Source organism: Rousettus aegyptiacus, unplaced genomic scaffold (assembly GCF_014176215.1).
Source record: "Rousettus aegyptiacus isolate mRouAeg1 unplaced genomic scaffold, mRouAeg1.p scaffold_m13_p_3, whole genome shotgun sequence".
Classification (NCBI taxonomy): Eukaryota; Metazoa; Chordata; class Mammalia; order Chiroptera; family Pteropodidae; genus Rousettus; species Rousettus aegyptiacus.
The window spans coordinates 111,694,770-111,721,914 of NW_023416306.1; the positions used below are offsets into that span (position 1 = coordinate 111,694,770).

The 27,145-nt window shown below is 34.2% G+C and overlaps 1 protein-coding gene across 3 annotated transcripts in view; it reads left to right on the forward strand.

Annotated features, from left to right (window-relative positions):
* The window catches only part of CDIN1 (CDAN1 interacting nuclease 1), a 204,289-nt gene that overhangs the window by 33,883 nt on the left and 143,261 nt on the right, over positions 1–27,145 (forward strand). For 2 of the 3 annotated variants that reach the window (XM_036238287.1, XM_016139596.2), the window contains exons 2-4: positions 17,764–17,809; positions 18,696–18,760; positions 24,961–25,021. In XM_036238287.1, coding sequence (XP_036094180.1) covers positions 17,764–17,809; positions 18,696–18,760; positions 24,961–25,021 — 172 coding nt within the window. The remainder of the gene's footprint in view (positions 1–17,763; positions 17,810–18,695; positions 18,761–24,960; positions 25,022–27,145) is intronic. The other variant, XM_016139598.2, reaches the window with a different exon arrangement.

A 27,145-nucleotide genomic window follows, 5' to 3' on the forward strand; every position in this document is an offset into this window, starting at 1 on the left:
AATGCACATGTGTGTTGGGTATAGGGTGTATGTGTATTAAAGAGTGGGGGGAGGGGGAAGATTAGTCTTCATTTAAGTCATCATTTGAAAGGCTACTATGTGCAAGGCCCTGTGCTAAATGTTGGTGATGTAAAGTTAAAAAGATATAAAGATAAAAGAACCCCTGCCTTAAAGAACTCAGAATACTGAAGAAAAAAAAAAATGAAAGGAAGAATACTTTAAATTAAAATTCAACATAAGACTTATTTATGGGCTCACTAAATCCAGAAGTCTGAAGGGTTTCATGAACTGTTAGACCAAAGCAATTCTATTGAGAGCCCTTGAAACTTCACTGCTAGTGTCCAACGGCCAATGAAAAAGCCTTCCAAGTATGTTTATTAATGCTTAAAATTAAGATTATTAAGAACACAGGATTTCCCAGCGGGGTTGTTTGTTTGTTTGTTTGTTTGTTTGAAGTCGCATGTTTTTCCTCAGGTTGTCTTCCCAGGACATTGAATCATTGTCAGTATTCCGGTACAGTTCAGTTTTGATGTAGGTATTTTGGAAATTCCCAGGTATCCTCTCTATTTGTTATTCTAAAAGCAATTCTGAAGGAGAACTTGCCTTTGTGGCATTTCCACAGAGTCTAACACTGGACCAGTGAGATAATAGGAAGAGAAACCCTCAGAAAAGGAAAATAAATATGTGTGTAGGAAAATGTAAGCAGCATGATCTAGATTCTTTCTTCATCTCATTGTCTGGAATGCAGAAGCCACTCTCTTAGTCAAAAGATGAGACCCACATTTTAGTCATAGTGGAAAGTTGGGAGTAGCTGAGTCTCAAGGACTTGGAGTCACAAAATTGAGTTGTAAGAGGCTCTCTCCTTTAGGAACTAGATGCTTCTGCATATGTTTTGGTAACTTTTTTTTAAGCCTACATTTTCTAAGCTGCATACAGCAGTCTACATAGAGTAATATCAGTCTCATCCAACAGATACCCAGTATTGTTTAAAGAATGTAATATATGCGAAATTGTAAAGTATTATATCTACATTATTGTTTTAATTTCTGAAAAAAATTATTAAAAACTAATTTTGTTTTCTACTTAGACAAATTCCTTGGTTTTAGCTTTTTTAAAATTATGGAAAGGGTGGTATCTGATATAAGTACAATATTTAGAGAAGGTTTTTGTTGGCTGACCTGACAAGTTCAGGGTTTTCTTTTTTCTTTTTTTTTTCCCAAGGGCTTTTAATAGAATTGCTTTGGTCTAAGAATTCATGATAGACTAAATGAAATCCTTCAGTCTGCTGGATTTAGTGAGACCATAAATTAGCCTCATGGTGAATGTATCTTTCTTTTTCCCTTTTCATTTGACACAATTCATTGAAATGATGACTACCCGTAAGTGGTTAGAATTTTATGTGTGGGAAACTTGACGAGGAAAACTTTTTAAAGTGAGATATGTGTTCCTTTTATCATAGTGTTACTTGTATTTGGTATCACCTACATTTGATCCTTTTCAATGTATCTATACTTAAAAATAGATTTCAATATATGTTCCTTGATGTCTGTATCTTAGAACTGGAAGAGTTTCGATTCAAAATAGACTATCCAGCATTTTTACTGTCATATGTAGGGCAAAGCTGGGTGTGATCCATTTCCTTCATTGGAAGGGAGTGGGCTTGTGGGAGAGGTGCAGATGAGTGGACCTGCTTGTAGATGTTCCTATCCCCCTTAACTGGTGTAAAACAAGTTGGGAGAAAAATAAAGCAGGTGTTCTGTGGTGGGGTGGGGCAGTGTGGACTAGAGGAGGCACCTGTTGGGAGCTCTGTCATAGGGAGCCAGGCCGTCAGGCTGGCCTTGGGGACGGGGCTTGAATTCCTGGCAAGAATAAATTCTCGAGTATCTATAATAATAGATAGGTTTGTAAAGATAGATCCCCATTATACAAAAAATCTGGAATCATATTTTGCCTCAGCAGTCTGCAGGCTGAGTCTGAAGAAATGAGGAACCAGTGTAACAGCAAATGGTACCTAATCTCAAGCACTGGGGATTTTGTCCAGAGCTACTGACATTCTTCCTCTCTGAGGTTAGGGTTGGTCTGGAAGTCATGGGCAGACTCCAAGATGAGGTCAAGTAGCTCCGGGAGGAACCAGGCAGAGCCTGGTGCTTCTAGCAGGTGCAGCGAGATCTTCCCCAGGTGGGTCTTCAGTTACCTCAGCATTCTCAGCATTTGTATCAGAGTAGGCAGCCTTTCTGGTTTCCTCTAACCTGAGGAAAGAGTGCAGTTTGATGTTGAGAGGAGAAATTGTTTCTTACATCAAAATCAGGCTTTTCTAATTATACCGTTCTTTAGAGCTGCCAATGCATTGGGCACATTCACATTGGGGAGAATCTAATACAATGTGAACTGCAGTCCTGTAGAATAAGAGGCATGTGCTGTTGTGTTTTTTGGTTGGATGGTGTTATTTAGAAACATAATGAAACCCAATCGCATTTCTAGGATATCATATATAAATTTCAAGGAAAAAGTATATTTTCCTCCCTCTGAATTTTTATTTCTTACATAAATAACATTAAAACCAGAAGAAAAGGAATAAACAAATCACCTGTAACTACAAACTGTTACACTGTTTTTATAATTATCTTCTTTTATAGACCTTGAACACATGCTTACTTTAAACCGTAATTATAAACATAGTGTAAATATATTTACATTTCACTTCAAATTATAGCTAAAAATGAATTTGTTTACAGCCAGCAGTTGCACATTAATTGTACCGTGTGATGAATTCAGATCTGCTGATATGAAACTTTAATGGTGAGAAATGTAGAGAAGCCTTTATTTGCAGGATCCATTCTTTTGGCAAGTGTCACAGTGAGGATGGCCAGTTGTTGGAGGCCCCAGTGGTGGACAGGGAGGTGACTGTGGTGTCTGACGGGAACATTTCTGTTGTGGGGTTTGGAAGTTGTTCTTGGCTATGAGGCCTCTGAATCTGACTTTCTGGTCCTGCAGGGGATTCCATGAGCTGTCTAAAAGTCTAGAGTAACTTCCCTTTTTGAAACTAGATTGAGTAGGTTGTTTGCAACTGAGAATCTTGTGATATTGGAGTACGGATTCATGAAAGTAATTTTATCATTTGGATGCTGTATTAAAAACATAGGGTTTGAGGCCAAACTGCCTACATTCACATGCTGGCTATATTAATTTGGATAAGATGCTTCCCCTCAGTTTCTTAAATACTACTATTACTTATTGGTATAGTGATGACAGTTAGATAGAACAGTGCTAGGTACTCGAGAAGCTCTCCATCAATGTTGCTGCCTTTGTCATCATCATCACCATGATCACCATGACAGAAGGTGTTTGTTGAGTGCCTACACTTAATTAGACAGATAGAGTTCAATAGAAATGGGGAAAAGTTACAAATAGGATCTTCTAGCAAAAGTTAGTGTGTAACAAAGCATAACTGTGTTGCACATAGACTTAGTGTCTGAACTCCATCTCTTCTCTTCCTCTGGTTTCTCTTGACACGTAGAGAAGTAGAGAAGGCATTTATAACTATTTAAGATTGTTTTTTTTTTTTTTTTTTGGAATGAGTGACATTAAGTGCTGAGATTAACTGCCTGCCAGAAGGATTTGCTTGTGAATTAAGAATAAAAGGCTTGTGGTAAGAGTTAAAAAATTTGTGTTTAATAAGAGAAGAGCTTAATGCATTTTAAGACATTCCATTTATGTTTTAATATTCTCAGCATTTATTATTAAAGTGGGGTGGTTACAGAATAATTATAGTTCACATGATGATGGTGATGATGTTTTTAGAGAATATTGAAAATCTAGTTTTTTCAAACTAATGTAGTAGGGAAAATATAGTACCTGAAGCTTGAAATAGTTTGACCTCATAAGAACACTACTGAGGCTATGTTAAAGCACTAAGTATTCAGGAAGTTACTTTTATGCCAGTTCCTATATTTCCTTGTTAAATTCTTAAATGAAAAGCATAAGTTTGGCAGTTGGAGTTTGGGAGTAAGGGATAAAAGACACAGAAAGAGTATGAGATTATTAATACCATTCTGTATATATAACTGAAAATTTATTTGGGAAGAAAGCAGTAGAGATGGTAGTTTGATTTTTATAAATTATAGCAATTATAAAGTGAATCTGACCAATCATTTTTACTGTTTTTTTTTTTTTAAATAAGGTTGTCGTGACGTATTAAATTAAGAAAGATTAGGAGGACAGGACACATTTCTTTATACAGAAAAAGAATAAGGAAATATTTAAGTGGTTTTAAACAATATTATAAACTTTTTTACTATGAAAAAGGTTGAAAATTAATTGCGTTTATTAGACATAGACTAGCAGCATTGTGGTCACAGAATTAAATTAGCCTCTAGATGTGTAGCCATTCATTTATGATGTGGTAGAGTTGGCAGAATAACTTGGTATTCTAGCAGGATTTCATAAACGGAGAAATTCCCCGAGAAAAGAGGCCCATTCCGGGCATTTTCAGGATAAACAAAACCAGAAAATATTTGAAATCCAGAAGAAAAAAAAAAAGGACGCCATGGAGTAAAATCAGAATGTTTCAAAAAACTCAGGATATATAATAAGTAAGCTGATACAGGCACAAATTTGGTTTTCTGGGGAAGTTTTCAGAATCTATGTCCTAAGAAAGAGACTCAGAAAAGAACTCCAGAGAGAGCCTGACCCATCCCTAAACCTGGAGAATTAGTTATCTATCTAGGAATATTAAGAAAGTGATTAGTTAATAGATCTCAAAGTGTCACCTGTTTTGAAAGAACTTTTAGTGACTAATTCATTTTGGGCTGCTATAACAAAATGCCATAGACTAGATGGCTTAAACAATAGACATTTATTTTCTCACAGTTCTGGGGAGTGGGAGTTTGAGAGCATGTTGATAGCATGGTCAGGTCCTTGTGAGGACTCTTTTCCTAGCTTGAAGATGGCCACCTTCTCACTGTGTCTCTTTACTTGGTTTTTCCTTGGTGGACACATTCAGAGTGATCCCTCCTCCTGATCTAACCCTAATTATTTTCCAAAGGCCCTTTTTCTAAATACATTGTAACTTGTTATAGCACCTCAGGAAACTAAAGTGTCTGGCTATAGCAGAATGTTTAGTAAATTTTTATTTTTAAGATAAAGACTTGAGAGAGTAAAATTAATATATTTGGTTTTGATAAGCTGTTTTAAGAAAACTAAATGAGGCAAATCAGAATTCATAATGTTTTCAGCTCTGAATATTACTGTGGTAAAACAAGCAGTGTCATTTGGTGCTATTTTAGATTTAAGGCTTTTGCAGAAGAAAAAGCAAATCATACAATGGAATAGAAAGAGAACAATTATTGGTTAATGGTAAAAGTCATCCCATACATGGTAAAAATATCTTAGATTGCCTACTAAATTATGCTGAACATTGTTAGAGAAGTGATTTTGTCACTTTAATAAAAGTTTGTAAACATTGTTCTCATGTCTCATTTTGTATTTTTAACCCCAATGATAAATGTCCTTCTACAATTAAACTCATTTTAAGAATAAGGATCACCTCTACTTTCTTCAGCATTAGCCACTGTGATAAAAATCTGGAGAGACAAACAAATCTTTCAGTTCAAAGTTGCTACACAGAGGTGGGGGCCCTTAGAAGTCCTCATGATTCACTTGTCTCTTTTCCTGGGATTACCTAGTTCAAGCCAGAGACCTTCTCCTAAAAAGACTCTTTCAAATACTTGAAGAATTGTGAGGTTGAATAAAATGTATTTTTTAAAACAACTATTCAGGTAAATAAATAACTGATGGTTCTTTTATTAAATATCTGTGTTGTCTCGTATCAAAAAATAAAAATAAAACAAGAAAGAGAAAAAGGTAATTTGAGGGAGACTGGGATTTTGGCAGTGAAAAATTCATGGCATATCTAATACCATGAGGTGATTATTTAACCTCTATTGGGGGAAATGGTACCTTGTAATCAATGGTGAATGAAAGGAGTTAATTATTTTCCTCCATGTTCTCACCCTGTGGTCTGATTACTTTAAATGCCTAGAAGTCTTAATAAACAATTCAATCACTATAGCTACTGACCTAGAATAGACCTATGTTAGGCCCACACAGAAATGTCCAGTGTCAACATGATTACAAGTCATTATTATTAGGACTAAGGCATAGTTTTCTGTTAAATTATACTTAAAAGTTTTAGGACTCTAAGCAGAGAGAAATTAAATCTTAGAGTTGTGAAACTGATAGAAAATTCATAGAACTTTTAAGATGAAAATGGATTCTAAAGTCATGTATCTGTATACACATGGTTAAAGTGAGACTTTGAAATATTGATTTTTCTAATTGGATTTTAAGTGCCTCAGAATAAAGACAATAACTCCTATTGGTGCTCTCTTAGCAATACAACTTTCGATTCCCCTTATTGTTTAAAAAATAATTGTGGAATACATAAAGATGGCTATCAGAAATTCCTAAAGAGAAAACTAGATTCCGAAGAACTGAAAACTAGTCCTAAATTAGGAGAAATGACACATTACTTGGAAAAAGAATCACTTTCTTTATTGTGAGGGTATATTAAAATTTTGCATTTATAGTAGAAAAAATGAACTGTCAAATGGAAAAAAATCATAATTTTGATCTTCCATTCATTGTATCTTTTGGTGATAAGAAGTGGGAACTTGTGAATGTGATGTCTACTGGTGATAAATGTTAGTTACATTTTACTTTCTTACTTGTATTTATGGTTTACTTTATATACATTGTTCATAGATAAATTATAGAAACAGTAAAACTGCATTAAAATGTGCAATATTCTCACCTGCTAAAATGGTCTAACAAAATATTTCTATAATTCCTGCTTGAACATAACTTATTTTCTCCTTGCTTTACCTATACCTGGTATAAAATAATGCTTTTGTAACCTTGGACAAATCATTTCATCTCTATGACTTTTACTTTTGTCATTTTAATATGAGAGTGTTGGACTTGGTCTAAAACTCCTATAATGTGTCACCTCTTGACATATTCTACTAAAATACCTTGACTCAGTAATAATAGCATGTTATAGTATCCTGAGTCCAATTATTAACTCTAAAAAGTTAAAGTTATCCAAGTAGAACAAGGAAAATTGAAGAATATTCTAGACTCCAGAAAGCACACGGTAATTTATAGCGATGTGGTGAGATTAAAGTACAAACTGCTTGAGAGATTGAAGGTGGGAAGAGAGCTGTGCAATATTAAAAGGAAGGAATCTAAAACCTGGTTGAGAAAAGCCTCAAGTGCTTTGTTAATGAGTTTGAACATCATTCTATAGGCAACAGACACTTCCTGAGATTTTCAAACTGAGAGGATAACATAATCATGTGTATTTTAAAAGTGTTGGTAAGTTGGATTAAAGAATATAGAGATAGGAAGCAAGAGAAGTGAATCAGGAAACTATTTAGTAGTAGAAGGGAGTAGGGACAAACATGAAAAAGCTTTTGATGCTAGAATCAACAACATTCGGTAACTTGTTAGATGTTTCCGGTGTGAGAGAGAGGGGGGAATCAATGATCCAAAGATTTCTAGCTCAGGCATCTGTATTTAGGAGATGGTTGATTTACAGGAGATTGGGTATGAAACACATTTGTAGGAAAGGATGGTGGTGGTAAATTTGATTTTAAAATATTTGTGGCTCAATAGGTGACACATTCCTTAAGTAGTTATAAAATTGAAGAGTGGGGGGAAAAGGTGTGTGTGCACACATGTATGTATGTGTTTGGGAATTATACTCATGTGGGTATACTGCGCCCACATGAGCATGTAGGGTGAAAAGAGAAGAGGATTGAGGATACATCTCTTGGAAACCCCAGGGAAGATGGTAAGCAGCCAGTGAGAGAAAGAAAGACAAGTGATTAGCAGAATAGGAGAGATTAGAAAATAGTGCTCTGGAATTCATAGGAGGAAAGATTTTCAAGAAAAGGAAGGTGGTCAAAGGTACAGTGAGGTCAGCTGAGATAAGAAGTCTGTCTTGAGGCTTTGGTAGTGAGCAAGTCTGTGACTTTTGTTTCAATTAGGAGTTGGGGCAGAAGTGAGGTTGCAGTGGGATGGAGGCCGAATAAGATTTATGGAACCAAAGACCTTCTAGACAAAGACATTTGGTACTGAAGAGAAACAGTGATGGACAGTAGTTTGAAAGGTAGGTAGGTCTGGCTTAAGAAAACAGAAACATGCTTGGAAATAACTGAGAAGTATCCATAGGGAGGAAATGGTGGAAAATATACTAGCTAATACTCTATGTAGAGTTGGAAGAGAGTTGAATTTTAACCAACAATGGAGAGATTATAAACATATTCTCATACAGGCTATTGTTATTAGGCTATTACTACCTGTTAACTTTCTCTTGCTCTCTCTCTCTTTTTGGCAATCATAATAAAATTACTACAAACCTAATTTAAGGATTTCTTATAGTGTAGTTTAATATGATTTATTAAACAAAGAAAAAATCCTTGCAGGAAAAAAGAATTGGTAAACATTTCTTACAAATGTGTTTATTATGTATTGTGTTGAAGTTACTAGAATTGCTTTAGAGAAAAATGACCAGACATCTGGTCTTGCAAGCAAAATTAAGTGTCTGTCACCCAGACTTCTTACTCTTTATCCGATTTTTGTTGTGGCTTGTTCTGAAGAGTTAATACATAAATTTAATTAGAAAGGAAAGAAGTGTAGGTACTTAAAACTAATTAAATCAGAACATTTATAATAGGGCAGGACTTAGAGCAGAAAAGAATCTTAAAAATGAATTTATACAATTTCTCTTTTGTTTTTTTCCCGTCTTCTACTTATTTAATTTTATTATGAACTATAGCACACACATAAAAAAGAATAAAGAATAATTTAATGGATTCTTTGAATCCATCTCTGTTTATATTTGCTTCAGATGGCTTTTTAAATTTTAGAGAAATGAAATGTTCCAACACCATTCTACAATTTCTTTCCTTTTCAGATTTTTTATTATTTGAATGTACTTTTCTCTGATTTCTTTCCTTTTCTCCTTTACCCGAGGTAACCATTGTCTTGAGTTTAGTGCTTATGAGCATCATATGTTTTTTTAAAAAATATATCCATGAACAAAAATATATATCCATGAACAAAAAAGGTAATTATATTTTGCTGTTCTTATGCTTTCTATAAATGGTATCAAATGTGGATATAATTCTGTAACATGCTTTTTTTCTTGGTAAAGACTGAGTTTTTAAAATTTATTCATGTTGGTATCTGGTAGAGTAAGTTCCCTACTTTGTTTTTGCTTTTCAAAATATATTAACTATCCATGACCATGCATTCTTCTTAATGGATTTTAAGATAAGTTTGTCATTTTCTACCATAGAACCGTGTTATGAATTTAGTTGCATTTTTATTAACCTTACAAATTGGTATATAGAGAATTGACAATTTTATCTATCCTATCTCTCCACACGTGATACTTTCTTCATAAAAATATCTTGTTTCCTCATTTAGTCAGGAATTCTTTTGTACTCTTCAGTAATGTTTTATAACTTTCTTCAAAGATTTTATATATTTTTGTTAAATATATTTCTAAATACTTTATGGTTTTTATTATGAATGAGATTTTTTTTCTATTTCATTATGTAACTGAATATTATTAACATAAGAATTCTGTTTATTTTTATATTATTCTTATGTCCAATTATCTTTCTAAACTCTCTTTGTAGTTTTTATAGTTTGTAGATTCTCTTGTTTTTCCTTTGTAGAAATCGATCTCATCTACAAATGAGGGTTTTATTTGTTTTCATCCTTCTTGATTCTCTTATTTTTATTTCATTTTGTTTTCTAGGACCTCCAATTTACTACAGCCTTCTGGAAAAAAAAAAAAAGATACCTTTTTCTTTTCTCATATTATGCATTTAATATAATAAATTTTCCACAACTGTTTATGTGTACCGCAGTCATTGCTCAATTTTACGTATTTTTTTTAATCGTGATTTTCTCTTTATGAGTTTGTTAAGAATCCGTTTTTTAATTTCTTAAAAGTTTTTGAAAGTCTTACTTTTTAGTCATTGGATTCTAATTTAATTACCCTTTCATCAGATGTAGTCTGGTCAGTTATTTAGCAGAACTTTTGACAGCTTTATAGGATAGAGGACAGTGCTTAGATCAGAGCCCATCAAAGGTTGGAGCTCTTGTAAATGTCCCAGGGTTTGAGGTGATACCCTGAAGGGCTACACCTTAGGAGTAAGTGTGAACTGAAAGTAAAACAACTCCACATGACTATATTTCAGCTTCAAGTTTACCTCGTTGGCTTTTAAAATTAATACCTAAAATTGGGCCAAGGTGATTCTGGATTCCTAGTGCTCTCAGATTCAAATCAGAATCCTTTCTGGAGAAAGATAACGTCATTTTAGTCTCAACTGGTCTCAACTTTAGTATTTATAATCAGTTTTTCAAATAATATGGCATATAATAAAAGATACCCCTTTGCAGGAGACGTGACAGCATGAATGAGAGCCAGTAGAAACTGTTGGAATAGACTCAAAGGGACTCCAGTTATTGGAAGTGCTGAGCAGAATTTTTATAATTGTAGTTTATTCTAATGTTTAAAAATATGATTAAAATATTCTGTAGGGAACTTATTTGAAAAAAATCAAATAAACAATCTACAAGTGAAAAATACAATAACTGAAATTGGATGAATTTAACTCAGTGGGTATATTTTACAGCAAATTAGACATTATTGAAGAGAGAGTTAGTGAACTGGAGGATAGATCAGAAGAAAATACCCACAATGGAACACAATCAATAAAAGGTGGAATATATGAAGAGAATAAGAAATAAAGGATACAATAGGGAGTGCTAACATACACTTATTTGGCATTTCAGAAGGGAGAGACAGTGCTAAAGCAATGTTTGAAGAAATAATGATTGAGAATATTCACAAACGTATCCAGCTACATATTTAAGAAGTCCAATAAATTTTAAGTGAAGTTTACCAAACATCAGAGAGTTAAAACTTTAAAAATAAAAGGTGAAAAAATCCTAAAACCAGATAGAGAAATAAGATACTTTACTACTGAAAAGAGCCAACATTTGACATCACCGACACATGCACCAATGAAATTATTAGAAGAGAGTTATTCTAGATGGAAGGATAAAGAAAGAAAGAACGAAGTGCAACAAAATGGTACATATGTGGGTATATCAGAACCGAGACTGTATAAAATAATAGCATTGTCTTGTGAATTTTAAGTTATATGCAGAATTAACATCAATAATATCCTATGTGTCAGGAAAGGATAGCCGTAGATCATGTTTTTGTATTTTCTGGGCAGCACTTAATTACCAATTAAACATAAATTTCGATCAATTGAGAAGGCATGTGGTTATATAGAATACACTTTGAAAGAATAATGTAAGAATGTATAACCCTCAAGCAGCCAGGGGAAAGATAATGAATAATAAATATTAAGTCAATCAAGAAGAAGACGAGGAAGGAGAGAAAAGGAATGTATAGCGGGTAAGACAGTGGAACAGATTAGAAAGTCCCAAAATAGACCCTCAGATATTTGATTTCCTCAAAGACACCAAGGTAATTCAGTGGGCAAATGGTGTGTGGTCAATTGGATATCAGTATGAAAGTAACAAAAACTGTGAAAAAGTGCACAAAGTCAATTCAAGATGGATCATAGGCCTAAATGTAAAAGCTAATACTCTTGAGCTTCTAAAAGAAAACATATGAGAACATCGTTATGACTGTTGGTAAACAAAGATTTCTTAGAAAAGACACACAAAAACTACCAATAATAAAATTAATTGATACATTGGATTTCATAAAAACTAAAAACTTCTGCACTTCAAAAGATACCCCAAAGAAAATTAAAGGACAAGCCATGAACTAGGAGAAAGTGTGATAAAGATGTACAGCACTGGGAACTCTCCCTTAGCGCTGGGAGGAATGTAAAATTGTTACAAACACTTCGAAAAATGACAAGATCTACCGAAGCTGGAGATCTGCATGTCAGATGACCCAGAATCCCACCTGTACTTTATATCTACCAAAAATGTACACCAAGAGACATGTTCAGGAATGTTCACAGCAGCCTTATTCTCTTTAGCAAAGATTGGAAACAGTTCAAGTATTCATCAACAATAGGATAGAGAAATGTGGCTTTTACTTGTACAACAGAATATACAATAGATTGTAGCAGTGAAAATGAATTGAATGCACTTAAATGGACATAGGTGACTCTCATAGACTTGTTATTGAGCAAAAGAAGCCAGATACAAAAGAGCACACACTGTATGGTACCATTGGTGTAAAGTTTACAAACAGGTATTGAGGTGGTAAAACTATAAAGAAAAGCAAGAAAGCCATTAACATTAAGATTAGATCCTTTTCAGAGAGAGGAGGAATGGTGATCAGATAGAATATTTTTTGGAGTGCCAGCAGTGTTCTATTTGTTGACCTGAGGTTACACGATGTTTTTTATGTATGAATTCATTTGGCTTTACATTTATTCCTTTTTTTTTTTTTTTTTTTTAGAAAATGTGTCTTATTCACAAAAAATAATTTAAAAAGAGTAATGTGTAATAGTATGGATGAATTTCTGTATCTTATGTACCAAAAACATGTTACAAAACAGCATGTTTAAAACATTGTAGTTAAAAAATTTTTTCTGTTTGTATATAGACACCCACACATGCTAGACACAGAGTAAAAACACAGGGAAGATATACACCAGAATGCTAATAGTGGACATCTCTGGGTTTTCCACAGAATATGTACTATTTTCTAATTAGGGAACTTCATTAAATATTATATAATGAGATTAACACCTTTAGAGGATATTGACCTCGATAGAGATTGAGTTTATACCTATGTTGTTCAGAGAAGGATTTAAAGCTGCTTTATATGCAGTAAGTAGCATGTCAGCAAAAGACACATTTGAAATCACATGGAAACACTTCAGGCAATGACGTGGTTGTTAACAAAATATGCTTTAGCTGTAGGGAGAATAATGGAAATACCCAACAATTTTTAAATCCTTGACTGTTTTCTGTAGTTAATAGTTTCTTTAACTTTCAACACACACCAAAAAAAGAACAGCATTTTATATAGCTAAGTAGAGGGAAAATAATTTAATTTTTTTAAGGGAATATTATCTAAGGCTATGGAATTCAATCGAAATGCTTGACCTTCTATGGCTTCAACTTTCTGTCAAAAACCCAATAACACCCACCTGGCAGGGTTGTTTGGAGGGTAATATAACATCATGTAAATGCTTGAACAGGGATATCAGTACATATGACAGGCGAAGCTGATTTCTGAGAACTATAAGGAGAGCACATTAGCATTGGGGTTAAGAGTTTGGGTTTTGGAACTGGATATGGATTTGTTTCCCGGCTCTGCTGCTTACCTAGCTCTCTAACTGCATTTCACTTAACTCTTCTTCCTTCATTTCTCCATCTTTAATATAAGGACCTACCTCAGAGGACTGGTGAAGGTAAAATATTCAGTATAATATCAAGCACAAAGTAGGTGTTCATATAAATCCTGTGTCTTGTAGAGAAGTTTTGGATGTGACCTGAGTTTATCAGCAAAATTAATTAAGTGACTAGGGCAGTAACCACTTTTTTCCTATATATAATGTAAGTATAGCATTAAGAATTTATTTTTAGTTGTTGTTTACTCTTAAGCTTAGTGCTATCATCTATGTAGTCAGATGTGTGACAATTTGCTATGATTAGATATAAAATATAGTCTGCATCTTTGATACGAAGTTGGAAATTAGAAAGAAGAAATGAGGGGGAGGTATGATGGATACATTTTTCTCTGTTTCTTGAATTTAGTTTAAATATTTTTTCCTTTCCTCTCTGCAGTAATTTCACAGAGTATCGGTAATCTCTCTTCAGAGTCTTTCAATCCTTCATTGTATGTTCCTGAAAAAAAAAAAAAAACGGAGGAATTTTGTACTAAGTCTTGCTCTTTTATTGAACTTTATTTTGATTTTGAGGGAAATAAAAAAAAGGTTCTACATTTCAAGTTTGGGTTTAGGTGTGTATGAGGGTGTTACGAGGTGTGAGGGTGGGTAGATGTGTTGCTTTCACAGAAACCTTCCTTGACCAGTACTCTTTCACAGGTTTAGAGAGGTTGTGATTGTGAGGCCTCCAAGCCTAATGCTCTGTAGGAGTATCCTGCCTTATCTCCTTTTAATTGGTCTACTGCTCTTAGAATCCCCAAAATAGTAATCATTTTCCTCAGTTAATGTTGAGCCCAGTGGAATGTAGACATTTAAGCTTCCTAGATTCTGTAGCAAAAGTAGGTTGAAAATTAAAAAAATGGTATTTATTTCTTTATGATCTTTTTTAGAGGTTGGGTAATTGAGAAGAGGAAGGACTTAAAATGTGTGCTGTCTTCCTTAAGATTCTACTTATTTTAAGTCTCTATCTGAGAACATGAGGACTCCCCTCTCATGAATGTTGCAACTAAGTCTATACTGAGGTCTGCTCTTAGTCTGCGCTGCACCCATATAAACCTGATGTTCATGTTCTCTAATATCCTTCAAGTTACTGAGTATCTTAGCTGGATGGGTCTGGGGATATGTTGAGTTAAACAACATATGGGAAACTGGCTTGTTGCCTGTTTACATACATACCTGGCATTTGTGGAGTCTTGAATGCACTATAAAATGAGGGTAAATAGTACCTCATCAATGTTTAAAACTGTATGGAAAAGTCATACACACCAACTTATGATGTCTAGGCACATCAATTTAGTGGCATGGCAACAGAGGAACAATTTTAAGGAAGCTCAATATCATAACTTCCACTAAGAGAATTAGAAAGTGTAAAGATGGACAACCACTTCCATGTATTGCATCCTGGAACCCTTTCTCCATTGTGTCTCTTAGCAGGGCACATAAAACCCTGGGCAGTTTTTTTTTTTTTTCTTTGTTTTTGAGGGTTTAAAAAAGAGACATGTATTACTACTTAGAAGACATATAAAGGCCGATCAGTTCAATTCATGACCTCTTGAGCACTTCGACAGTGTCCTCAGGGACCCAGGCTCCTGCTGTTTTCTGTCCCGCTACCCTCGTTGCATAGGCTTGGTCCTCATGCTTGTTTTTCCATTGCTGCAACATAACTGCTGCTGCTCCATAGAGCCATTTGTCACCTGGGCAAGGTTTTACATAGCAATTCTAGGGACCCACTTACATACTCTTCTTTTCTCAGATTGGGGGAAGAACTTAATTTGGGAGAGTAGCATGGGGAAAAAAAAAACATGAATGTTTTTTGAAGAGGTTTTAATAATATATCTTGGGCATTCGTGCAAATTAAGTGATTGTATATTTGAATGTGTAAATTTATATGCCAAGTGAGGCATGTGTGTTCCAAAGCCAGTGCAGTCTTGAAATATGTGAGGATTCAAGGTATGGTTTACTTCACCAAATCCCTAAAAAATGTATAAATACACAGTTCTAATTTGTGTGTGTGTGTGTGCATGTGTATTAAAAGTTTCCTCTAAGTCAGTTCATGTTCACCTCATTTAATTTTTTATTTTGATAGTATGATTTCCCATGCTTATTACTATAGGACATTGTAGATACTAAGTGAGTACTGCTGACTGACTGTGGTGTTCAAGATAGACCTCAGGCTTAACACATTGGAAGAAAGTAACAAAGAATATACACTGGAGTCAATGTCTTGGTTGCACTAAAATTATTTTCCTGCTCTTTATGGTGTGACGCTTGTTCAGAACCCTCTCCTATAAGCTTAGCACACACAGGAACAGATATTAGGCTGACAAACTGCCTGGCAGAGGTCATTTACTTTGCTGTGGCTTTGTCTAATCAACCTACCCCAAAGCATTTTGGACCCAGGTCTTTCTGTTTTTACCATGTTAAGTAAGTTTAGCCAGTTTTTACTTCCAGTGTAAGCTGGAATCTTCTCTTTAATCCATTTGGCCACTGAGAAAATGGGTTGCTCTGTAGACTTGGCCATGGTTTTAGCTGAATTGAATTATAAGCAGTTTAAAGACATTTTCTTAGCTAAATATATCATCTTGTCCTTCAGTCCTCTCAATTCCTGAGCACCTTCTCACTTTGAAGTATTTACTCCAAGGACTTACTTCTCCAACTATCCTTTAGTCTTACCATACTGAGCATCTGCAGTTACCCTTTTCTTTTATCCACAGTTTAGTTTCCTTCTCATTAGTCATTAGTTACTGACTTGAGTATTATAGACACATTTAATTCCATCATATCTTTTGACACATTGAGACTGACATTTTGTTTACCATTAAATGTTTAACATAAATATATTTTGCTGAACAATGCAGAGGGGTCCATTTATTGCACAAAAATACCTAAAATATTGACCCATTCAGTGGTTTATAAAGATTACGGCTCAATTTTTTCATTTTTTAGAAGATGGTTTGTCAACAACCCTACTACTGTATATGATTTGCATGTTAAACTCAGGCAAGCCAGGCATAATGGGAAGATTATGTATATAAAATTGGCGCTTTCAAGAATAGTTTCCATTTTTTAAGGAAAATTGAAAAAAAAAATGGAACCATAATGAATTTGTAATTGTATTCAATCATTTCTCAGTGATTTTTAGTTATTGAAACTGTCTTTTAGGAATTATCAGTTTGCCTTAGTAAACATTTATGGTACTTTTTAAACATATCCTTTTGTAATCTGGTAAGAGCGGAAAGGAGTTAGAAGCCAAACCTATGACGGAATGCAGAAAATGACAACACCGAGATAGCGAATAAAGAAATATGGTGTCATTGTTTTTATTTCACATTCCCCAAATTACCTGTGATGAGCTTAAGAGGTTTCATTCTTGAATAGAAAAAAAAAAATTATTCACAGTGCTTTGGTGTACTATAAAAGCTGAATTATTAACACAGTAATTTTTTCAGATAGAATTTAGTAGGAAAATATATCAGAGATAATTGTTATCAAGATATTATAAGGTAGATATATCTACAGAGAGCAATCAAAAAGAGTAGCAGTAGCGTATTGATTGCTTTTCAGAGAAGAAAAAATTCTATTCCATTTTTAAATGTTAGCAATTGTGAGAGGAAAGTTCCCACTTGGGAGGAATGTTTTCTAGGTTGGTTCATTGCCAGGTGTTTGACATTGTGTGGAGTCTTAGATGAAGAAGGCTTATGACAATCTTTGGGAATGACACACTCCAAGGACCTCAGCTTCCTGCTGTGAAAACTTCTATTTTCAAAGCACTCCAGTATGAATGGGGATATTCCAGTGGTCTCTGTGCCACTTTTAGTGAAGACCAAAGTTGTTTTCCCTCTGAATCTGAAATAGCTACAGAAGAGGATACCTGTCTGCTAACAAAGTAAATTTCAGAATGTTTCCGGTGAACAAACTGCATGTTTCATACTATTTATGAGATTTAACTCTCCCACTAATTAATAAGAATAAACCTTGGCTTCTTTCGGTCCCTTTTAACACCATTGTATGCTACAGATATGATTTACAATCATTCTAAAGTTTTTTTTAAAAATCTAAATCATATGATAGTTGGCTTTGAGATCATCCACAGTCCCCCCTTTCCCTTTTTCTCTCCTTGACCTAGCAGCAGGAAGCCTTTGTTTGAGGTGTTCATCTGGAACAACTTTTCCACACTTGTTTTCATGTTCTGTTAGATTACAGGGCAGCAGGCCTACCTTTGAAGCTCCTTTCTCTTTTGTTTCTTTGCCATGCACTCCAGTAATTAACTTTGTCCTTCTTTTATTTGTTCCAGTCAATCGCAGGCCACTCTGCTGAGCATCTTCTCCCAGGAGTACCAGGTTAGAAGTTTTCTCCTTTGTGAGGGTTGACAGGTGCCTAATTGAATGATGAATGTCCCTTTATTTCTTTGTAATTGAACTGCCAGCTCTCTGATTGGGTTGGAGGATGTTCTCCTTTCCACATCAAGCACCGCCTGCGTCTCAGTGGAGGCCTGCCAAGCCTACCCATCCATCTGTCTAATAACATCTAGCCTTTGCTTATTTGGTGGACCTGTAATAAATTATGCTAAACCATTATTATTCTGACAATAATAATTTCCCTGTGTTGCGTGGTTCCATGTGCTAAATGTTTGCTGACTTGCACTGTCAGTGCCGCTTTCCATTGCTGACAGAGATGATGATAAATGACCATTGCTGGAGTGGCAGAAGGCAAGAGAGGCAGAAAATGGAGTCATTTATCATGAGATGACAGGTGTCAGTCAAGTGGCAAGTCTCTATGGAATTACTTTTTGTAGTTTTCAAATAAGTTGTTTTTAAGCAATGTTCGTCCTGGTTAAGAATGGCAATTGGATTGTAAAACCAGAGTGCAGAGGACTTAGATGGAATTGAATTGAGGGGAAATTAATACAAAGGTTGCAAGAGGGAACAAGTTTTTCCTTGCCCTCTGCAACCCTAAGCAAACTTATTTAGATTCAATTACTATGACCCTGTTGGCTTTTACACATATACTGTACCTTGTGGTAGACCGAAGACATCCCAGCCAGGCTTGGAGATTAAAATGCACAGGTTCTTCGAATGGAAGGGAGAAAGACATACCACCACCAAAATCCCCAGACTGTTACTCAGTTTGCCCTATGTGATAGATGTTGGGATGAAGAGATATGTCATTTTTGTTCTCAAACTTCATCTGTGACACAACATAATGATCTTTTTTGTTTTGTTTCAGAAACATATTAAAAGAACACATGCCAAACATCATACTTCAGAAGCGATTGAAAGTTATTACCAGAGGTATGACCTTCCTGCCCCACTAGAGGGTATCATAGTACCTATTAATTGTAATAATAATTATGAATAAATTAGGTTACTAAATGAATTTTCTATATAACATTCTAAAGCATTTTGTTTTAAGTCCGTTATTTCAGACTTCAAATATATTCTTAATGATTTCTCAAATGGTCTGTTTTATAGAAGAATATGATGAGACCGTCTTGATTAAGTGTGTGGATACATACTATGTAGGAAATCTTTACGATATTATGGAATCTCAGTTGAATACTGGAAACTTACTGTAAGTGCGTACCTTGTATAGATGTGCATGATCATACGTACATATATCTATATGTATGTGTGGAAGTTCTCAAACCAATTTTTTATGTATTGTCTCATTTAAATTACTAAGGTGAAAAATATATTAGAAAATAAGATTGAATTTTAATGCAGTTGTATTTTGTGTTATAGGTATTGTGTTAGCCATTTTAAAAAAAGACATATGTCAAGTAAGGACATGTGGAAATATATCATAATGTATAAGTGTCACATTTTAAAAAGGGTTTTAGATTTTAAAAAGAAAATCTTGGGCATTAAATCAACACCATAGTGTCCAGGGGGTATTTTAATTTCAGCCTAATTTATTAGAGTTTTCAGACTCTGTTCTAAAACAAACAGAATATTTTAAATAGTTCTTTTTTAAAAATTCTAAAATTTTTATTGGCTTTGTAACATGACTGAATAATTTATAATGGTAAATGGTAATGGTTTGCATTGGAAATTATTGGTTGGTTTCTTAAATATTTCAAGGGCATATTGGAAAGGAAAACTGTTTGAAATATGCTCTTAAGTTATTACACTTAAGATTGACAGATCAACCTCCCTGTGGTGAGAGTGACAACACTAATTTTAGATGAATGATTTTTATGCATGAAAATTTTATGAATGAAATTACTACATACATAAAATATTGGTGTCATGCTTCTGTAAAGTCATTTTTAAAAGCTGAGAGGTATTTACTGAAAAAGGTTATTGAAGCTAGATTTTCTAAAAAAATTATACACCATGTTGTATATGGTAAAAGATGTCTTCAGTTTTCAGTAGTGTCTGTTTAAAAATGATACCCACATACCACACATACACACACACACACTTTTGTGTTTAGGAGAATTTCTCTCTAAACAAATCTTTGTAAAGTTTGAATTGATTTATTTAAAAGTCATAATCTCCATACATTTAAAATAAAGTCATAAGCTAAATAATACATATAAAATTAAGAATGACCCGGAAAGTTCTGTGAAGCTGACAACTGCTTTGACATTCAGACCCTCCAAAGAAAGGCTAAAAAGTTACTCACATGTCAAAAAATACATTCTCATTTGTAAAAATTATAATCTTAGGCCATCATATAAAAGTATAGTTCTCTGTCACAATTTTAAAGCCTTGTTAACCTAAGTTAAGGAAGATAGACCATCTCCTAAAAATTTGGAGGTCTACTCTCAGGCCATTAGGTTGCCCTCTGATAATCTTTTTTTTTTTTTTTAATGTAAATAGGCTGTTTCAATAGATTATTTTAAGATCTCTGAGTGCTGCTTTTTAAAATCTTAGTTTCATTAAGAAGTATATTTAATTATGAATATATTTTATTGTATTATCTGGGTAGTTTAGGTCAGAAATAAAAATCTTTCCTTTTTGTATGGTTACTAGGTGATGAACAGTTGGGTGGGTAATAATGAGAATACAGAAATATATCCGTATCTCTGTACCTTTATTTAAATGTGAGAGTCTCAGTTATTTCGAGGTGTCACAACATCTGAAGCAAAAACAGGCTGTAATGGACAGACTAATAGGAGAGCAGTCTGACTAGTTTCTTACTTCACCACGCTGCTCACTGACTTTCTGCCCTGCGCTTTGTGCTTGGAGATGGGCTGTGTGGTTACCTTTCAGATGGATTGACCTCCCAGGCCTCTTGTTCTAAACGTGCAGGTTGAATGTCCCTTTATTGTCTAAGGTAAATTGGCCTTAAAAGATTTTTGTTTTCCAGCTGATTAGATTAAAGGTAAAGTGTATTATATCAAAACACATTTTAGCAGTTTGACAATGTTAACAAATTATTTAATTTTTTTTCTTTTATAAAAATGAAATTTTTGTGACTATTAAGCACATTTGTGATGGTATAAAAGTATAAAAAAGAAATGAACATTGCCCTTTATTGTTGCACCCAGAGAGAACCACTGTGATTCTAGTCATTTGTCAACCCATTTTTATGTAGCTGAGGTCATATTATATATATATGCAATTGTGAATCTTGAATTTTATACTGAAAATGTATATAACATACTATTATTTTGTAGAAAGCTTTTTGTAAATATTTTATTGATTGCATTACTTAATCATATGAAAGTATCACAATTTACTGAATTATTCATCTCTTGCACATACATGTTTTTAATGTTCTGATGTTATGGTGCATAAGTTTTTGAATTTTGGATTAGTTTCTTAATATTTCTATATCTATAATTATATGTTGTCAAATTACTGTCTAGAAAGCTTGCAGTGGTTTCCTATTAGCAATATCAGAGAATTCCTGAGTCTCTACATTGTAGCTACCATTGAGATGATCTCAATCCAGAATTCAAAGTCTATTTAAAACTGTATACTCCAGAATGCAGTTCCATCACCGTTAACTGAAACTTCACAGTATTTAAATATCAGTAGAAAATGTTTTCTTGAGCTTTTGAATTATGGAGGAAATTTCCTCCACTCTTCATGTTGTGTATACCTAGACACAGCCTGAGTAAGTGTTCGTTTTGAAAGCAACTCTCTATGCTTTCCCCCTCTAGTGGCATTTCATTTCCAAATAGGAACTATACTTGGTTCAATTTATTTACATTCATCTAAATTGGTGCACACGGGCATGTGTGCGCACACATAGGCTCACTGGAAAATTGGTCAGATTTGCAAGTCCCCATGAACTTTTAGAAATATTGTCACCTGTCTCCTCCATTCTCCTAGCACAGACTGTCTTGAGGCCAGCTTCATTAGCTTTAGAGAATCAGATCAATTGAGTGTCATTCATTTGGTAGGTTTTTGAAGTTTCACCATGGTAGTTATAAAGAAAATTTTTTAAATCAAGTAACTTTGCCTTATATTTAAAGTCAGTATATATTAATTTAATCTAGTTTTTCTTTAACTTGATGCTAATGTATCCTTTACACTCAAAAAACATAAAATGTACCTTCTATGAGATTTTTTAAGGATGGTTTCACCCATAGGATATATATTTGTTGGTTATCCTGTAGCAAAGCTAGAGGGCTGTGCGAAGTAGTTTTTGTTTGCAAATAGGTATTAGGAAAATAGCCCGGGTCACCGTGGTGTAGTGTTCAGGACCACATTTTTATATCCCAGTTGTAATTCAGTTCTCTAAGGATCTGTTGGATAAAGGTTCAACATTCATTTGAACCTTTAAAAGAGTTTGTTTCTCTCTCCTAGTCGGGGAGAGAAACAAATGGTTTTAGCCATGTGAAGAGTCTGTGCTATAAGTTTACACAAGATGCTTTGAGTATTCAGAGAAGGGTAGCATTGGGAAGATCTGATTTATGTTTTTTACTGAATATTTTCTATAGTTAGCATGCCCCTTTAATTGCATATCTAAAAATATGAATTAAACCTGATCTGTTCTGTCACTTGATATGGGGAACAATTAAAGTTCTCAGAAAGGAGAAGTACGTCAAATTAATTTTACTAATTTTGTTTCTCTAGCACTTCTGAGGTCTTATAGGATGTAGTTTGGAAACAGATTGTGGAATAAATACATTCAGATTTTTATACATATATATATGAAGGCAACTCAGTAGACCTTGGTTGATCAGGATTCCGTTTTAGAGCTTTATTACTTAGCGGCTAAGATAACCCAGATGGGTTCCATCATTTTCTTTATATGACCAACTGGGAAGGTTTATCAAGCTCCTAAGTAGGAATTTTCCTTGTATTAAGGATCAATGTACTTCAAATATTATATAAACTATGTAGATATAGTGGGTTATGGTTATTGTTTGACCATCTCTCATTTCTTTAACTTTAATCAAAGTGTCCCTTTGGTCATTACAGGGGTAATGATTGATGCAATATTTACATGAAACCATGTGATTTTGACTCACAATGATAGTTCCCTAGCACGGGCAGTGGTCTGGGCCCCAGCTACTCTCTTTTGTTTTTTTCAATCAGCTCTCACAAGTTCTGCGCTGGTCACACTAGAGCCTCTCCTGGTCCCCAGACAGCCCAGGCACGTCACTGATATTTACGTCTACTGTTCTCTTGCTGAGAAAGCTCTTCATCCCTTGGGCTGCCCACTTTCCTTCTTACAGGTTTCTACTCAAGTGTCACTTCCTTAGAAATGGGCTTCCTGACCAACAATCTCTGTCTGTTTTATAGTAGCGTATATCATTATGTATTTATTTTTTGTCTTTTCGTGGTCTGTCTCTTTGATGTAATATAATCTCTGTGATAGCAAGAATCTTGAAAATTTTGTTCCCCGCTGCTGCTTCAGAACCTGGAATAAGGCTCAACGTATAGTTAGCTCTCAAGAATATTTGTGGGGTAAACAAATGGTAAGTAGAAAGTTGGAAAGATATTTTAATATCAAGATAGGCTTAATGACTCTGACTCAGAATCTAAACCCTTAATGAATGTGCACTTTTGGTGGTTACAAACACACAGTTAGTTGGCCTTACTTGACTGAACTCATTGGTCATTCCTTGAGCTGACCTATCCATGGAATGGAAATGTTGTAAGTTGACACAAAGTTCCTAACTGACCTATTTTCCAGGAACCTTTCTCTAAAACACACTTGCCTTTTCATTTTCCTTGCTTCTGAAAGTACTTATTTCCAAGTTAGATATCTAAACAATTTATTCAAGAAAGACCTAAATATATGGAAAATGGACTTGTTAGAATTACTTTGAAGTTATAATGATCCTGAGACTCTCCTTACCTTGAATAATTTGCTTTTATTCCACTTCGTTTATAGGAAAAGTATACATCTTTATGAGCATACTTGTGAAATGATATAATTTAGTATCTGTTTCCGGCAGTTTTTTTGAAGACCTTGTTTATTGACTTAGATTTTTACTGTCAAATAAATATTATTAATTTATTCACTCATACAGTATACAGAAAATGTCTATATCTAATTCTATCTTCTTAATAAGACTTTAAAAATATTTAATTTTTAAAAGAATATGTTATCATTTATTAAAGAAAAACTAGATATGTATAATATAATCAACTATTATAAGCCAAGAACTGTGCTAGGCATAATAAATTGAAGAAAATGTAATTCCTCTACCCTCAAGTGGCTTTGGCCTTATGGTGGGGGATGGGTTTGTGATGGACAAGTAGTTAGGCAGATACGATATGAAGCAGAATTATGAATTCTCCAGGTGAAGGTTGTAGAGGGGAACACTGTAGCGAAGAGGCTAGCCAGAAAAAGCAGGTCGGAACCAGATTTTGAAGAACCTTAGAAGAGCTAAGATTTAATGTGGAGGCTTTGAAACATTTTAAGGAGGAGAATGATAACATTCCAATTTTCGTTTTTAAAAAGTCACTTTGGACTCCATGTTTGGGATGGATTTGGGGAGGAAGTTTGTTCGTTTAGTGGGGTTAGGGAATAAGGAGAGCTGAAGAAATCCAACACCAATGAGACGATGGCTTGTATTGCCTACTATAATTGTATTGACCCAGTGATGACAAGTCTGTGCCATTTTTTTTTTTTCTTAATAAGGTTTCAACCAATCCTGTGAAACAGAAGTAATGATAAGGTGTGATATGGGTATATATACATGGGTGCTGTTTTTGAACTCTAAGAGTGAACTTATTTCCTTTCTTTGAGATGGTTCTGGTATAGGTAAAGCTAGGGTGATAGGGATAGTTCTTTTTAAAATCACCTCTCTGTTCACTTTACATGTTTGGAAGTAAAAACAGGGCGAACCAGTATGCTCATACCTCCTCCCCACAACTTCTGTTAGTTAGTTGCCAGTGGTTTTGAAGTAAGTTATTTTGTTATCTTTTTCCCTTCAATGCTTTCCTGTGACAGTAGCATACTTTAACTGGAGTTAAGCCTAGCGTTTGCCCAGGAGAAACGTGTACACACAGGGGATGCTGACAAGTCTATGCTGGCCTTTTCTTGTCACTGCATTACCACTTGGCTTTGTCTTGTCTAGGTACCTGAGTGGAGTGGGGAAAAATGGAGCTGCCCCAGTGCTCCTGGAGCTGGCCAATGAGGTAATGTTATTATTATTATTTTACTTAAACCTGCATAAAACCTAAGGGGCCTATCTAGAATAGCTTTGCTTAGAATTATAATTAACCTTTAAAAAAAGATTTTGAGGTGCATTAGACATTTAAATTGCTCCCTGGTCTCTTTGTACTTTTTAATAATTGGACAAAGAACTTCATATATTAATAAATCAGTTAACATAATTAGTCTGCTTCTTTTAAGGCAAAAGTATAAAAGCTTGGTTTCTTGTTTTGTGGGAAATTTCAACCAAACAGCTCAGGACATGCTCTTCTTCTGATGTGTTATCCTAATTTAGTGTGAGAAATACCTGTGTCAAGTAAAAAGACGTATGCCAAGAAAATTTATGCTAATGATTATAAAAATGAGAGAAATTGTACACTTAAAGATGTAACATTACTTGATTCTTTTTTTGGCAAACTTTTATTATAATGAAAGATATGTGCTCATAGAAAAGTCTCTTTATATGAATAAGCATGCTGTTCTTATTAACACTAAGTATAAAATGATTTATTGAACTTATTTGTTAACTCTGATCTGCTTCTGTTTGGGGAAACAAATAATAGTATTACATTTAAAAAAGGAAACCCTAAAGATTTCCTATGAATGAGGAAGATGTAAAAAGTTCTTAATAGTTAAGAGAGCATACTGAAAAAATAAAATATTTAATTCGTAAACTTTAAAATATTTATTCACTGTAATAAGAGCAATACAATATTTAGTCTGACTTGGAACTGCTTATGCAAACCTCATAGGGATGGAATGAAATGTACACTGTTTTTGTGTTGCATTATAATGGAAAACATAGAAGCGAGGCAGAAAATGTGTGTTTGCATTAAAGATGACTCGGTACTGTGAGCATTAAGTGTTGCAGTAGCAGCAAGTTCTACATGTTACATTAGCAAGGAAGGATGGCTTCTCTCACAGCCTCTGTCTGCTGTACACCACTACAGTCAGCAAATGAGCAATTACCTATCGGTTACTAGAAGGTTTTAATAGTCTACGCAATGTCTACACCATCTGATAGAATAGTTTACATATAGAATGCGTTTCTCTCCTTCTCCTCGCAAAACATTTATTTTATTCATTTTTTAAATTTCTAGAGCAAGGTTGTTTTTAAACGTCTACAGACTTGTTTGTTGTAAGTCAGTTCTATCAGCAACTTGAGGTATCCAAGCAGTAATTAGGAATTTAGTGGTTGTCTTTTTTTGAAAAAGAAGGGAGAGCTAACAGCATTCTAGATACAGCATCTAGAAAGAATGTGCTGCAAATGTAGTACTCATTTTTATAGATGATGATGTTGATAGCATGAGTTTTATATAGTAGCAGTTTATATTCATTTGAATTTTTAATGGATATTTCTGATGAGCTCAGCTTATTTAGCTGACCTCAACTTCCATCTTCTAGTAATATGAAAAATTTTAACCCACTAACACATTTTTTTCTATATCATTAAACCCGTTATTTACTATGAATATATAGCAATATTTAACCCAAGAAAAGAAACAGTTATTGAAAGATCTTTCCTCTTCTTTGGCTGCAGGTTAGTACAGAAATAATCATACTCTCTGAGAGATTGCTAACACATTAGAGAAATTTGGGAATGACTGGTACCAGATTATGGCTTCTAAACAACCAAGCTGCCATTTTTATGATAGTTAATGCTTAAATGACATATGCTTGCATCTGGTGACAACTGATGTGATGGTAATGCTTTATGAGTCAATATATATTTAATCAGTAGAAACTGTAAAAATTGATGAGAAATATATAACACTGGTACATTACAGTGTGCAGCAGCTCTCAAAGAACACTGTATTGTTGTTGATTTGGGCGTAGGGACTATATGTGGTCATCACTGATTTTATAAATATTTTAATACTAATTTTCCTATTTCAAGGCTAAAAATGAACATTTTAGGAAATCTCACTTCATTAGGGATAATAAGATCAGTCATTTTGTTCACTCCACACAAATATTTTCAAGTGAGGTTTGAAGCACTATGAATTTTACTTACATGCTAAATTCTGACATGAAGCATGATGGCCCTATTTCGGAGAAGATGGACACATGATTAATATGAAAATTAGGGAGATGCAAGTACCTGAACT